This window comes from Chiloscyllium plagiosum, chromosome 6 (assembly GCF_004010195.1).
Source record: "Chiloscyllium plagiosum isolate BGI_BamShark_2017 chromosome 6, ASM401019v2, whole genome shotgun sequence".
NCBI lineage: Eukaryota > Metazoa > Chordata > Chondrichthyes > Orectolobiformes > Hemiscylliidae > Chiloscyllium > Chiloscyllium plagiosum.
Window position 1 is genome coordinate 112,947,700 of NC_057715.1, and position 14,932 is coordinate 112,962,631.

Below are 14,932 nucleotides of genomic sequence, written 5' to 3' on the forward strand. Positions count from 1 at the left end.
TCGCATTTTTCCTAAATATTTTACTGCTGCAAACTTGCTGTAGGTGGCAGCAGTCGGAATCTGGGTGGGGGGGTGCGGCTCTCATTAGTCATCCCGGAACTTTGACCATGGCAATCTCTGGCAGTTGCTGAACATTTCAACAAGGTATGTTTTTGCACTACTGCCACATGTAATACTTCAGGCAAACAGCACAGATAAGTTGAATGAACCCAAAATGAAAGGAATAAAGGATACACTAATAGGTTAAACATGTGGATAAAGTTTGTGTGGAACTAGACATTGGCATTGACCATTTGGCAAACATGACACTTTTCTAGACATTTTTAATCAAATTTGTCTGTACATGTTATGACATACGTCTTGAGCAGGACAGATTTGAAGCCAGGCCTCCTGGCTCAGAAATAGGGGCACTACCACTGCACCACATGAGCCCTATGAACCTAAATAATATGTAATAAACAGCCTCTGTATCTCATTACATTTAAATTAGCAATATCCAAACACCAACTGGCCTTAATTTTCTATTTCTCTCTGAATTATTAAAGCTGTTTGTGAATTCTTGTATTTCAGAGATCTCAGAAAACTGGCAAACACAATAGAGCCAAAAATATTCAGAGTACACAGAAATTTGTATTCTGTGTTTTAACTTCCACATATTAAAAAATCTCCTGCCTCTAGCCACTGAGATACTAATTCCTGTTGGAGTACAAATGGACTGGCATCAGCGGCTCCTGCACGAAAAGGAAAGTAAGGAGTAAGAAATTTATGTAGCCTTGTCCATATCACTTAATACAGGAAGAACAGTAGGCTATTCAGTCTGATCCACCATTCGACTGGTTAAAATACATTTAAGCACAAGGAAATCCTTAACTGAAGGGATTCTGCACAGCATGCTTTAACCAGAATACAGCTTGACAAGTCCTATTGGAACTTTCAGGTAAAGTGCACAAAATTCAGACATGCAGGAGCAACTACCACCATCAATAAATCTGCAGCACCAAAATATTCAGAAATAATGTGAGCCTGCCTTAAGGTTTGTCGTCATTGTTTTGGTCATTATTTTCTAAGATTGAACCCTTTTATTAAACTGTCCGTTGTAACATCCCAGCAAATTCCATCAGCATGATTCCTGGAGAATTGTGAAAGCAAATATTATGAATTATGGTTATACTCCCTAGAATTTAGAAGGATCAAGTTGTCAAGATATTAAGAGGAACAAGTAAGGTAATGTTAGGAAGGTGTTTTATTAATTCAGAATATGGACATGCATCTGTATCTTGGACCTTTTGGGAAAAACTACTATGCAAAGCAAAGAAAACTGCTACAGGAAAAAAAAAAGCATTTGCAGAATACATGCTGTTCTATTGAGCAATCAAGTCTACAAAACTTTCAGACAGACCACAGACCTGGATTGTGGTCACATAAATCTACTGGATTTGAAAACACATGGTCAGAGAAATATCTTGCCTGGGGAAAAACCTTTGTCCTCTCTCATTTTCCCCAAAACCCTGATCATCAGAAAAACAGTTGAAAATCTCTGGAAGGCCTAAGCATCACCTCATTTTAAAGGAGGATTCTAAATCGATACCACTGTATCCAGAAAAGCAAGTTCAGTGATCCATAATTGATCCAAGAAGAGACACAATGCCAACTTTGACTCCAGACCAACATTTGGATGATGGTGGATAATTCTTATTCCTGAATTTAACTGTTACTTGGTCAAAGTACTTTTAAGATAAAGGCTTCCCGATGAAGGGCTCCGGCCCAAAACGTCGATTTTCCTGCTCCTCGGATGCTGCCTGACCTGCTGTGCTTTTCCAGCAACACACTCTCAATGGAGAGGAATCCGTTTATCGCTGCTCAGATTTAAGCTTCAGACTAAATTTATTTCCAATGGTTGGGCAGTCTAAGGCAACCTGTTACAGCCAGATCTGAGGCTGTCGAGGAATGTAAAGGAGAAAAAGGTAGGGATGCTGGCAATAATTTTCAATTCCCCTCTGATCACAGGAGAGGTGCCAGAGGACAGCAGGACAACCAACTTGGTACCATTATTCAAAAAGTGGGGAAAATGATATATCAAGAAACCAGTCAGTCAGTCTAACCTTGGTAGTAGGGAAACTACTAGAAGCAATTCTAGTATTAACCTCCCAGAATTAACCTGCACTTGGACAGGCAAGGATTAATTAAGAACAGTTAGCATGGTTTTAAGGCGAGGTCAGTCCGACCAATTTGATCGAATTTTGTGAAGAGGTAGATGAGGATTAGATTAGGATGATGCAATGTATTAAAGTAGTCTGCTTGGACTTCAACAAAACTTTTGATAAGGTCCGCCTGCTCCAGAGGTGTGTAATAATATCTCTGAACAGGTTGATTAGAAAATAGTTTAAAAATCTCACCAAATATTACCAGTATTCACTGATCTACGTTTGCTGCGGGACAAAGAACATCTTGATTTTGGTATTCTCGTTCTTGTTTACAACCCATGGCTTTGGCCCTCCCTATCTCTGTCATCTCCAGCTTCAAAGCTTTAAGAGGTTTTTTTATACTCATTTGATTCTGCCCTTTCGTGCATCTCACAGAATCATGGAATCCCTACAGTTCGGAAGCAGGCAATTTGACCCATCGAGCCCACGCTGACCCTCTGAAGAGACCCAGCCCTACCCAATCCCTAAAACTCTGCACTTCCCATGGCTAATCCACCTAGCCTGACTGCACATCCCTGGACACAATGGGCAATTTTGGCATGGCCAATCCACCCCGCCCACACATCTTTGGACTGTGGGAGGAGGCCAGAGCACCCTGAGGAAACCCTTGCAGAGATGGGGGGGGACTGTGCGGGCTCCACACGGACAATTGTTGAAGGCTGGAGTTGAACCCAGTCCATGGTGCTGTGAGGCAGCAGTGCTGGCTACTGAGCCATCATGTTATCCCTCTGATCTCTAAAATCTGATTTTAATTGCCCCAACATTAGTGGGTGTGTCTTCAGTTGCCTAAGACCTAAGCTCTGTACTACTTTCTCTATCCTCCTTCATATCTGGAATTTGCTTTCCACCTTTGAAGATTCTTCTTTGGCCAAGCTTTTGATCATCAGACCTAAATATTTCTATATGTGCTTTGCTGAAGTATTTGATTTATAGTATTCCAGTGAAGTACATTTATACTTTCAATCTAATAAAACATACCACGTTGCTGGAAGTAGCAGTTATTGTTACTTGGGTATTACTAGTGGTGTCTAAAGACACAAGTGAAGCATTTTATATAAGCCATATTGTAGTTGTAAACTATGTAAAGCATATATAGCGTTAAAGCAAATTATATGTAAACCATGTTGAATTTCAAATCTCATTGACATCTCTGATTATACAAACCTATCAAATATGTAACTCATTGGATTTTGATTAATAAAACCTGTACCATAAATATTTTAAATTGGTTGAAGAGTCATATAGCACGGAAATAGACCCTTCAGTCCAAACAGTCCAACTTGTCCACGCCGACCAAGTTTCCTAAGTGGCTCAGTGGTTAGCGCTGATGCCTCACAGCGCCAGGAAGCCAGGTTCAATTCCTGCCTCTGGCGACTGTGTGTGTGGAGTTTGCACATTCTCCCTGTGCCTGCGTGGGTTTCCTCCGGGTGCTCAGTTTCATCCCACAGTCCAAAGATGGGCGGATTGGGTGAATTGGCTATGCTAGATCGCCCATGGTGTTCAGAGATGTGTAGGTTAGGTACATTAGTTTGGGGTAAATATAGAGTAGGAGAGTGGGTCTGGGTGGGTTATTCTCCGGAGTGTTGGGCCAGGTGGCCTGTTTCCACACTAGGGATTCAATGATTCTAAACTAGTCCCATTTGCTTACATTTAGCCCATCTCCTGCTAAATGTTTCCTATACATGTATCTCCAAATGTCTTTTAGATGTTGTACATTTACTACTTCCTCTAGCAGTACATTCCACATACTAACCACCCTCTGTGTGAAAGTTGCCCCTCAGGTCACTTTTTAAATCTTAATCCTCTCACCCTAAAAATATGCCCTCTAGTTTTCAACTTCCCTATCCTAGGGGAAATACCTTTGCTATTCACCTCATCCATGTCCCTCATGATTTCATACATCTTTATAAGGTCACCTCAACTTCCTATGTTCCAGTGAAAAGTCCCAGCCTTGAGGTCCAGACCAAAAAAAAAGTTATCATAAAAAAAGTTTGAGGTAAAGGTGCCTCATTGCTTGAAGAAACTATACTGGTCTGATAGTATAATCATCTTAATATATTTGTTTGAATATTCAATTTTCTTTTCCTTAAAGATACGTTTGAAGATTGTATCTAAATTTAGAGGCGAATTGTGTGATAAATATCTATACTTGGCACGTACTCTATGACATAGTACTCATACAGTAATCCAGAACTGATATTTTAAAAAAATTCCTAAGTATTTTAACATTATAGTCAAATGTGTAGTTTGTCAAGGATCCAAGAACAGATAACACCGTGGGGTGGCACGGTGACTCAGTGGTTAGCACTGCTGCCTCACAGAACCAGGGACCCATGTTCAATTCCCACCTCGGGTGACTGTCTGTATGGAATTTGCAAATTCTCCCTGTGTCTGTGTGAGTTTCCTCCGGGTGCTCCGGTTTCCTCCCCACAGTCCAAAGATGTGCAGGTCAGGTGAATTGGCCACAGTGTTAGGTACATTAGTCTGGGGGAATGGGTCTGGGTGGGTTACTCTTTGGAGGGCAGTGTGGACTTGTTGGGCCAAAGGGCCTGTTTCCATACTGTAAATAATCTAATCTAATCTGACCCTCCTGGGAAACTAACAGTGAAGGTAAGAGTGCACAGGATGCAATGAAATTTGGCTAAACTGATTCAGAATTGGCTGCGTGGTAGAAAGCAGAGGGTGATGGTTGAGAGGTGATTTTCTGACTGGAAGCCTGTGTCCAGTGGGTTCTGCAGAAATTAGTGTTAGGGCCCTTGCAATTTGTGGCATATATAAATGATTGAGACTTGAATATAGCAAAGTACATAGATGACATAAAACTGGTGGGTAGTAATTCATGAGAAGGATAAACTTGGATTACAGGAAGATGTATATGGACTGATAAATGGAATTGCAATCAATCCAGATAAGTGAGAGATTATGCACTTCGGGAAGATAAACAAGGCAAGGGAATACATGATGAATGGTAGCACCCTCTACAATGTTAAACCTGAGATCACAGCATCTGATGAAGGAGCAGCATTCCAAAAACTAATACTTCCAAATAAACCTGTTGGACTATAACCTAGTATTGTGGGATTTTTAACTTCGTCCACCCCAGTTAAAACCTCCACATCAAGTCTAAGATTGACAGAGTTTTTGCTAACTTCAAGGTTTCAAGTGATATAGAGGCAAGGGTTTAAGGCACAGAGCAATTAAATGACCTACTCCGTGCCCAATAAAAAGGATGGAGACACTTGGAAGGAGCAACAGGCATGCAGACTACTGGGCTAATGGTAAGATTCTTGGTAGTGTAGATGAGCAGAGATCTCTGTGTCCATTGTACATAGATCCTTGAAAATTGCCACCCAGGTTGATAACATTGTTAAGGCGGCATACTGTGTGTTGGCTTTTATTGGCAGAGGGATTGAGTTTCGGAGCCATGAGGTCATGTTGCAGCTGTTACAAAACTCTGGGTGCAGCCACACTTGGAATATCGCATACAGTTCTCTCCGCCGCATTATAGAAAGGATGTGGAAGCTTTGGAAAGGGTTCAGAGAAGATTTATTAGGATGTTGCCTGGTATGGAGGGGAGGTCTTATGAGGAAAGGCTGAGGGACTTGAGGCTGTTTTTATTAGAAAGAAAGTTGAGCGCTGATTTAATTGAGACATGTAAGATAATTAGAGGGTTAGATAGGGTAGACAGTGACAGCCTTTTTGCTCAGATAGTGATGACTAGCATGAGGGGACATAGCTTTAAATTGAGGGGAGATAGATATAGGACAGATGTCAGAAGTAGTTTCTTTACTCAGTATAGGAGCATGGAACACCTTACCTACAACAGTAATAGACTCGCTAAATTTAAGAGCATTTAAATGGTCATTGGATAAACATATGAATGAAAATGGAACAGTGCAGTTAAATGGGCTTCAGATTGGTTTCACAGGGGTTGGCGCAACATCAAGGGCTGAAGGGCCTGTGCTATGCTGTAATGTTCTATTTGTATCTTTATGTGTAGAGAAACCATTCTTCCTCTGTTTCATTACAATATGACCTTATCTTACAAAAAACCTCAACTTTAACTTATAGCCACCAATATACACATGAACAGTTTTGGCTTACCTTCACTTTAGGTCTGTATTTCAAATATAGAGTTCTTGTATACATACTGAAAATAAAAAGTAATTTTGATCAGAATTAACGTTACATGATTATCAGCTGATATCTGTGACAATTACATTACGGTACAATTGCACTGGTCATTATTCTGCTTGGTTGGTCTTGGCAAGGTCTTTAGATTGCAATACTGTCTAACCCAAACCAGTTTAAGTGGTTAAATATTCACATTCATGTGCACCAGAGCTATGAAGAAATACAAGTCGCAAAACAAGTATCCAAATCTCCAACTTCCATTTACTCCTCTTTTGAAATCCTGGCATGTAGGGACATTGTTCCATGGCTAGGAATGGCACAGGAGTAGGCCAGTCAGCCCATCAAGATTGCCCAGCTCCTCAATGTAATTGTGGCTGATTGAACACTTCCATACCTTCCACTTGCCCTCTACATCCTCAAGCAACATTGCCAATCAGAAATCTATCAACCAAATCTATCTCTACTTTGAACATATGTAAAGACGGAGCCTCCATAACCCTCTGTGGAAAAGAATTCCAAAGGTTCGCAACCCTGAGTAAAAACATTTCTCCAGACCTAGGTGACATTCTCCTTTTTAAAAACAAACCGATGACCCCTGGTTTTAGCCTCTCTAATCAGGTGAGTTGTATTTTGCACAATCTATGTGACTGCACGTTCTGGCATTCTCCATGTCATCAGGATGATGCATTTACAGGTATTTAAACATCAGATGAATACAAAATTCATTTGTTGAATGAGACACCAAACTGAGGTCCCATCTGCCTTCTCAGATGGATGTAAAATATCATATGGCATTTGCTTTGAAGACAACCAGTGGAGATCTTGTGTGTTCAGGTTAATATTTATCTTCAATCTATGTCAGCCAAGAAAAAAAACTATTCCGATCATTCTCAGAGTGCTGTTGTGGGAGGTTACTCTCCTCAAATTGGTTGCTTATCTCCCACATTACAAAACAACAACAGTACTTTATAAAGCACTTTGAGATATTCAGGGACTGAGAGACATGCTTGATGAATACAAGCATTTTTTAAATATGGTGATATTCCATTTGGGATGGGCCACAGATGTTGATCTTGCCAGCTACGCCTATATCCCATGAACAAATAACAAAAAAAAACAAAAATCCACTGGTGTTTCATCTCATTGAAATTGTTGAGAAATTGTTGGAGCACAATAGCCATGCCTGCCCATACATGTACAGAACAGTCACTGTGTTTGAACATTACCAATCAATCATATTGCTCACATTTTAATTTCTGACTAGTACAGTAGGGGTGCTTTGCGTGATTAAAGTCATGAATTTAACAACTGCTTTTCCCAACCTCAAAATGCTCCAAAATGCTTAACACAAAATATGATACGTAGCGTAGTCACGGTTGTCAAGTGTGGTACATGGGTGCACAAGTTATATTTACTGAAATTCAATTGTTAATAATTATTAAGAAGGTATGACCCTCCGCCAGCATTTAAAAAATTATACCTCCACCAACTTTGACACAGAAAAGCAACGGAGCTGCGCAGAGAGTTGAAAAGAGCTGCACAGGACAGACATAGCGGAAAGGTAAATGAAACAAGGTTAAAGACAAAACCATTGCCATGAATTGCAATCAAGGATGTTGTTTTATAATCTGAGAGCTGAAAATAATTCTCCAATCATCTCCTCCCCAGGATGGCAGCAAAACATGGATAAACTTGTGCCATAAACTCAAAACGGTTCCACTCCTTCTCAGCCTCATCGTTTTCTCTACACTTGCGTTCTTGCTTCTAGATTATACCCACAAGTTCAATACATCATTTGCAAGTAGCAAAATAAAATTTGTCCGAATGACAAGCCAATTCCTTCCTGAATGCGTTCAAAACATAACCCCATTTAATTAGTACACATTCCTTTTCATTTTTCTTAGTTTCTCACAGTCTAAATCTGACCCTGCGCATGATTCCGAGGTCACAGTCTGGCATTTTGACTCCTTCTTTGCTATGTGCCCCCTGATCCCTGCCTTTGACAGACTGTTTTATAAACATTCTTAAAAAATGAATTTATTCTGGTCTCTTGTTCCAAAGTCAGCCATGCAGAATGAATTAATAAGCGTATTTCCTTGGCATTAGCAAACATATAAGCCAAATGCGCAGCAGCATAACTATCAACAGCAAGAGAATATCAGTCATCCTGTAACACCTCTGTAAGGTTCCCATCTCCTACATCACTGTGCTCCATCTCAAATCACCCATTAAAAAAATAAGAATCCAAATTTATAACATACCTTTTGCAACCTCAAAATATCCCAGTTTTCCTTCAATAGTGCCATGGGATATCTTCCTTTGAACTTAATGGCCTGAAGGGGCTTTAATTTAACCTTCATCTGAAAGCCAGCACAGCTGACAGCACAGAACTCCCTCAGTACTGCATTGGAATGTCAGCCTGGATTACAGTAAGTTTGAAATCCAATCTTCTGAAGAAGAGGTGAGAGAGTGCTACCACTTAATCACAGTCGACATCTTTATCAAGACCAGCTACTTCATAAATGCATTTCTGAATTTTAAAAAATCGAATCAATGACATATTTCTGTAGCGCTTGATATCCCACCTCAGCAGAGGAGCATTTAGTTTAACTTTAAGGTTTCCAACCGAGTCCCTCTGCAGGCGTGTTGAATGTCTCTAGCTCTCTTGGGGTGGAGCGAGTGAACTTTTTGTTTTCTAATTTCTAACCTGTTGATAAAATTTCGAACATTTGGTGTTATCTGTGCCCATGTTAAGTAGGTCTTTCCATGGCAGCATTTCATTATTTTGTGAACTGCTTGAATTTTCAACCGCATGCATTCATTGCTAGTTTTGACTTATAACTGAAAGAGAATGAGCAAAACAGAAGCTGAGAAATAAAATTCAAGCCAGCATTGAAGCCATGTCTCAACTGGTTACATCCTTACAGTACAGTTACAACATTGACATCTACCCACCTATATGGAAACTGCCCAAGTATGTTCCATACACAAAACGCAGGACAAATCCAACCTGGCCAATTACCATCCTGTCAATCTACTCACAATCATCAATAAAGTGATGGATGGTGTCATCGACAGAGCTATCAAGCAGCACCTGCTGCCCGGTTATGTTCTGTCATTCAGCTCCTGACCTCATTATAGCCTTGGTTCTAAATGGACAAAACAGCTGAATTCCAGAGGTGAGGTGACAGTGTCAGCCCTTGACATCAAGCTGCACTCAACCAAGTGTGGCATCATAGAAACCTCGCAAAATTGGAATCAATGGAACTGGAATCAGGGGCAAACTCTGTTGGATGCAGCCATACCTGGCACATAAGATAGTTGTGCTTCATGGAGGCCAGTCATCTCAGCTCCAGGACATTTCTGCAGTTCTACAGGATAGCATCTTAGGTGATCTGTTTCGTTCATGACCTTCCCTCTGTCATAAGGTCAGAAGGGAGGATATTCGCCAATGATTGCACAATGTGCAACACCATTCGCAATTCCTCAGATACTGAAGCAATTCATTTTCAAATGCAAGAAGCATAGAAACTATCCAAGCTTAGGCTGACAAGTGGCAAGAAACATTCATTTCATACAAATGCCAGGCAATGACTGTTATCAGTAAGAGTCAATCTAACCATCACTGCCCCTTGACATTTAATGGTGTTATCATCACTGAATCTCCCTGTATCAATACCTGGGGGCTACCATCACTCAGAAACTGGACTTGCTATATAAATACAGTAGCAACATGTGCAGGTCAGATGCGAGGCATATTGGAGTAACTAGTCTCCTGACTCCCAAAAGCCTGTTACAAGGCACAAGTCAGGAGTGTGATGAAATACTCCCAATTTGCTTGGCTAGGTGCAGCTCCAACTACACTCCAGAAGCTTTGTACCTGCCAGCACAAAGCATCACATCCATCAGCATCCACTCCCCCACCACTCCCCCCATTCAGTAGCAGTATGGTGTACCATCTACAAAATGCACTGCAGAAATTCACCAAGCCTCTTTGCAAATCATCTTTCAGATCCATGACCACTTGCATCGAGAAGGGCAAAGGCTGTTGATGCATGGGAACACCACAACCTGCAAGATCCCTCCAAGGCACTCACCATCCTGACTTGGAAATATATCGCCGTCCCTTCACTGCCACTGGGTCAAAATCCTGGAATTCCCTTGCCAAGGACATTGTGAGTCAACCCACAGCAGATGGACTGCAGCGGTTCAAGGCAGCTCGCTACCATCTTCTCAAGGGTATATGACTAGGAAGAGTTTAGAGGAATAGGGACCAAATGCTGGCAAATGGAACGAGGTCAGATTGAGAAGTCTGGTCGACATGGAAGAGTTGGACCGGAAGGGCCTGTCTCCATGCTGTATAATTCTATGACTCTATAACTAGAGACGGGCAATATATGCTGACCCAGCCAGTGATGCGCCCATCCCACAAGTGAAAAATCCTTGCTTTATCAAGAATCAGTATTAATTATAAAGGTATCCTTGAAATGTGGCAATAGTTTTTCACCTTATGTCAAAGCATTAAAAAGGAAAGTTTGCAGAGAAGAGTGGTTAGTTAGTTAGAGCAGGTCAGTTACATTTCTTTGAGATAAAGTCATCAAGAGACCTAAAACAATTGGATTTATTTTCATTGGAGAAATACAGCAATTCGAGGAGATGGATTACAGAGTTTACAAAACAATTAAAGGTATAAGAAGGGCTGATGTAAACAAGCTTTAGAACGTGGATAATGTATTTGTTTTTCCATCCTGTGCTCAAAGTTCATCAAGCTTCTTAAACAGAGAGAGATTAGATTTTTCTTCTGTAAGCAAATAGCTAAAATGGAATAAACATTCAGAGACAATGGTCAGCTTTTTAAAATACCATTGAGTAGGCACCTGGAGATTGTTCTTAAGGTGTAGGCCATCTGACTGGGCCAGCTTCTATTGCCTCTCCTTAACTGCCTGGAAGAGGTGGAGATGGGCTGTCTCTGTAAATAGCTGCAGTTCCCGGGCTATAAGTACATGTTTCATTCTTCCAAGAAAGGCAAGCAAAAGAGCTTGGTGTTTCTTAAAAGTAAGAAATTCAACAGGTGGTGTTATGGGAGGAACACTCACTATTTGATGTAGGATTAAACAGAATTGACAGGCTGGCCTTTCCTGAATTAATTATTTTTCTTCTCAGTTAAAAACTACACCTGATTGACAAGGGTAAATGGTTATGACATAATCCTTAACTGCGTCTCATGTTTATATATACATTCATTTCAAAACCGGGAAACTGGTTACTTTCTCTCTTCATTTGTGCTTTTAAGCAGAGTTTGAAGCGCTACTGCTTTTAAGTAAGCTTATTTCTGAAGTATTGAGGTACATTTATCGCAAGTTTGCAGATGTGCATTTCAAACTCAAAAATCCTCAAAACAATAGAACCTTTAGGAACAGGAAGGGACAACTAGGCAGAAGACCATCCCTTTTTGATAGGTCTATACTCTTTCCTGTGCATATTCGTGTCTAACTCACCCTTTAGCCAACAGTCGCTGCTCATTTTGTTCTCTTTGGCTACTCTTTCTAAGTTATCATCTTTTGAATGCAAAGTTCAGGCTACATGTTTCACTTACTCCTAAGTGTTTCACCTTGACAAAGTACTTTTTGCTTGTTGATGTAATGAATGCATAGATAACAAAGAACCCACACAAATACTAAACAGGCATTTTACCATCTTAGATGCACCTATACAGTGTGGTAGTAGGAACAAAATCCAGGCTTTAAAGCCACTGTGCTCTACCTCTTGGGTGAATCAACAAATGGAAATCTGTATTTTCATAGGAGAAAGGAGCCAAAACATTGTTTTAAAATCATTTTGCATCTTTAAGAGAGACAGCGAGCCAAGTATATTGACATAAAGCCTACCTGAAAAGAATGTGTAAATAGGAGCCGAGGCCTGTTAGAATATGCCACCAAGCATGAAACTGTGTCACGGCACCTAGAATTTGGAATGGTAACTTTTGCCGGATATCCCTTAAGATAAAAAAAGATACAAATTACACTTCAAAACCTGTCCAAAGATGTATATTACCATTATTAGCAATTTCAATGTCAAAGTTAGCAACTTACTTGGGGCAGTTCCATGGATGTCAGTGGTTCTTTCATCAAGTAGCCCATGAGTTACAATAACAGATTCAACGTCTTGGCCAAGACAATCTGTGTCCTCACCCAACATCCACACACACACATTCCAGCAATTATCAAGCAAGTTGGATATTGGAACAGCGAGTAAAATTTCAAAATTTGGTGATGATACAAAACACTGAATCTATTGTAATGAGATATCGAGAGGCTTCCAAAATGGATAGACAAGTGACATGTGGGAGTTTAACACAGAGGTGTTGCATTTTAGCAGAAGGAAATACACAAATTGGCACAGACACAATGTATCACATGGCTTTCTTTTTGCTGTAATAATTCTATGATTCTAGACTTCATTGTTTAATCGTTAAACAGCTTGCAAGAACCGAGAGATCTGGTCGTCAGAACACGCATGTGCAATTATTGTAGGAGGGGTTGGGTGTTGTGAATAGTTGGCAAAACAGAGGGATCTTGGGCTGCATAAGTAGAGATATTGGATACAAAAACAGGTTAATCAAAAACTTTTATAAAGGTCTACACAACTGGAGTATTGCATTCAGCTTGGCCACCACATTTTAGGAAGCACATTTCTTGATGGGATGAAAAGGAGGTCCAATCAAATACTTCCAGAGATGAGGCATTTTAGACACAAGGGTAGATGGAAGTTGGGATTGCTCTCATTACCACAAAGAAAACTGAGGGGAGATTTTATAGAATTATGCAAGATTATGGTTTCTTTTTCTACTTGATGTAAGAAAGCTTGTCCCATTATTAGAGTACAAGAACTAGGGTCACAGATTAAATGATTTTGGCAAGAGATGCAGATGGGTGCACGGGAAGGAAGAAATTGCATATAAAATTAGCTTAAAGTTAGCACACAGATGATGATAGTATCGGGTTACTTTTCAGACTGGAGGCTTATAATCAGAGGTGTGCCACAAGGATCAGTGCTGGGTCCACTGCTTTTCGTAATTTATATAAATGATTTGGATGTGAATATAGGAGATGTGGCTAGAATGTTGCAGATGACACCAAAATTGGTGATGCAGTGGACTATGAAGAAGATTTATCTCAGAATACAACTGGACCTTGTTCAGATGGGACAATGGACAGGAAGTAACAGATAGAGTTTAATTTAGCTAAGTATTTTGTATGGCAAAGCAGGGTAGGACTTAGACAGTTAATGATAGGTCCCAGGGAGTGTTGCCAAATAAAAAGGCCGAGGGGTGCAGGTGCATATTACTTGGAAAGTGGAGTTGCAGGTAGATAGGATGGTGAAGACAACGCTTGGGATGTTTACCTTTATAGGTCAGAGCACTGGGTATAGGAGTTGGAATGTTATTTTGCAGCTGTACAGGACACTGGTGAGGCCACTTTTAGAATACGATGTACAATTCTAGTCACCCTTCTTTAGAAAGGGTGATGTTAAACCTGAGAGGGTGCAGAAAAAATTTACAAGGAAGTTGACAGAACTGGAGTGTTTGAGTTGTAGGGAGAGGCTGAACAGATTGGGGCATTTTTCACTGGAGCTTCAGAGGTGACCTCCGAGGTTTATAAAATCATGAGGGACATGGACAGTGTGATCTTTTTTCTCGGGTGAGAGAGTCCAAAACTAGAGGGGATGAGTTTAAGATGAGGGGGGAAAGATTTGAAAGGGACCTAAGGAGCAACTGCATCCACACAGAGAGTGGTGTGTATATGGAATGAGATGCCAGAGGAAGTGGTGGAGGCTGTTACAAATACAACATTTAAAAGGCATCTGGATGGCTACATGAAGGGTTTAGAGGCATATGAGTTGAACCAAAGGGTTTGTTTCCATGCTGTATGATTCTAAAAGACAGAGTGTAGACGTGACAAAGAACTTTTAAAACAAGAATGATGATGAATGATTTCAAAAGGAAATTGGGTGGGGTCACCGAGGAAATTAAATTTGCAGAGCCACTGGAATGCAGCATCACAATGGGACGGACTGACTGAATTGTCCTACAGAGAACTGGCACAAACTCAGTGGGATATAAAAGTCTCCTTAGATATGTATCTGACTCCATAGAAATCAACAGATTCCTTCACTTGAGGGTACTGAAGCCAATTCCACCTGCAATGACTACACTGACTCAGGGGAGGTAATGGTGCAGTAGTTATGTCACTGGATTGTATCAGGCAAATCTTCTAATAAAGTGAACCTAAATTCCATCACAGTAGATAGCGAAATCTGAAATCAATTTTAAAAACTGGAAATATAAAGCTAGCATAATAGTAACCAAGTCAACTGTCATAAAAACCCCTTTGGCTCACTAATATCCTTTATCGAAGAAAAATCTGTCATCCCTAACTTGCCTGGATTATGTGTATCCAGTCATAGAGCAATGTGGTTGAGAATTGATGGTCCTCTGAGCAATTAGGGACAAAAAAAATAAATGCCCATGTGAAACGAACAAATAAAAAAGTTTAGCCTAAATCTTTCTGGTACATATGACCAATTACCAGAAC

At 40.4% G+C, this 14,932-nt stretch overlaps 1 protein-coding gene across 1 annotated transcript in view; it reads right to left on the reverse strand.

The window, feature by feature from the left end:
• acer3 (alkaline ceramidase 3) overlaps positions 1–14,932 on the reverse strand; it is a 204,402-nt gene that overhangs the window by 12,532 nt on the left and 176,938 nt on the right. The window contains exons 9-10 of the mRNA XM_043692440.1: positions 12,227–12,334; positions 6,309–6,354 (exon numbers count right to left, since the gene is read on the reverse strand). Of these exons, the coding sequence (XP_043548375.1) occupies positions 6,309–6,354; positions 12,227–12,334 (154 nt within the window). The remainder of the gene's footprint in view (positions 1–6,308; positions 6,355–12,226; positions 12,335–14,932) is intronic.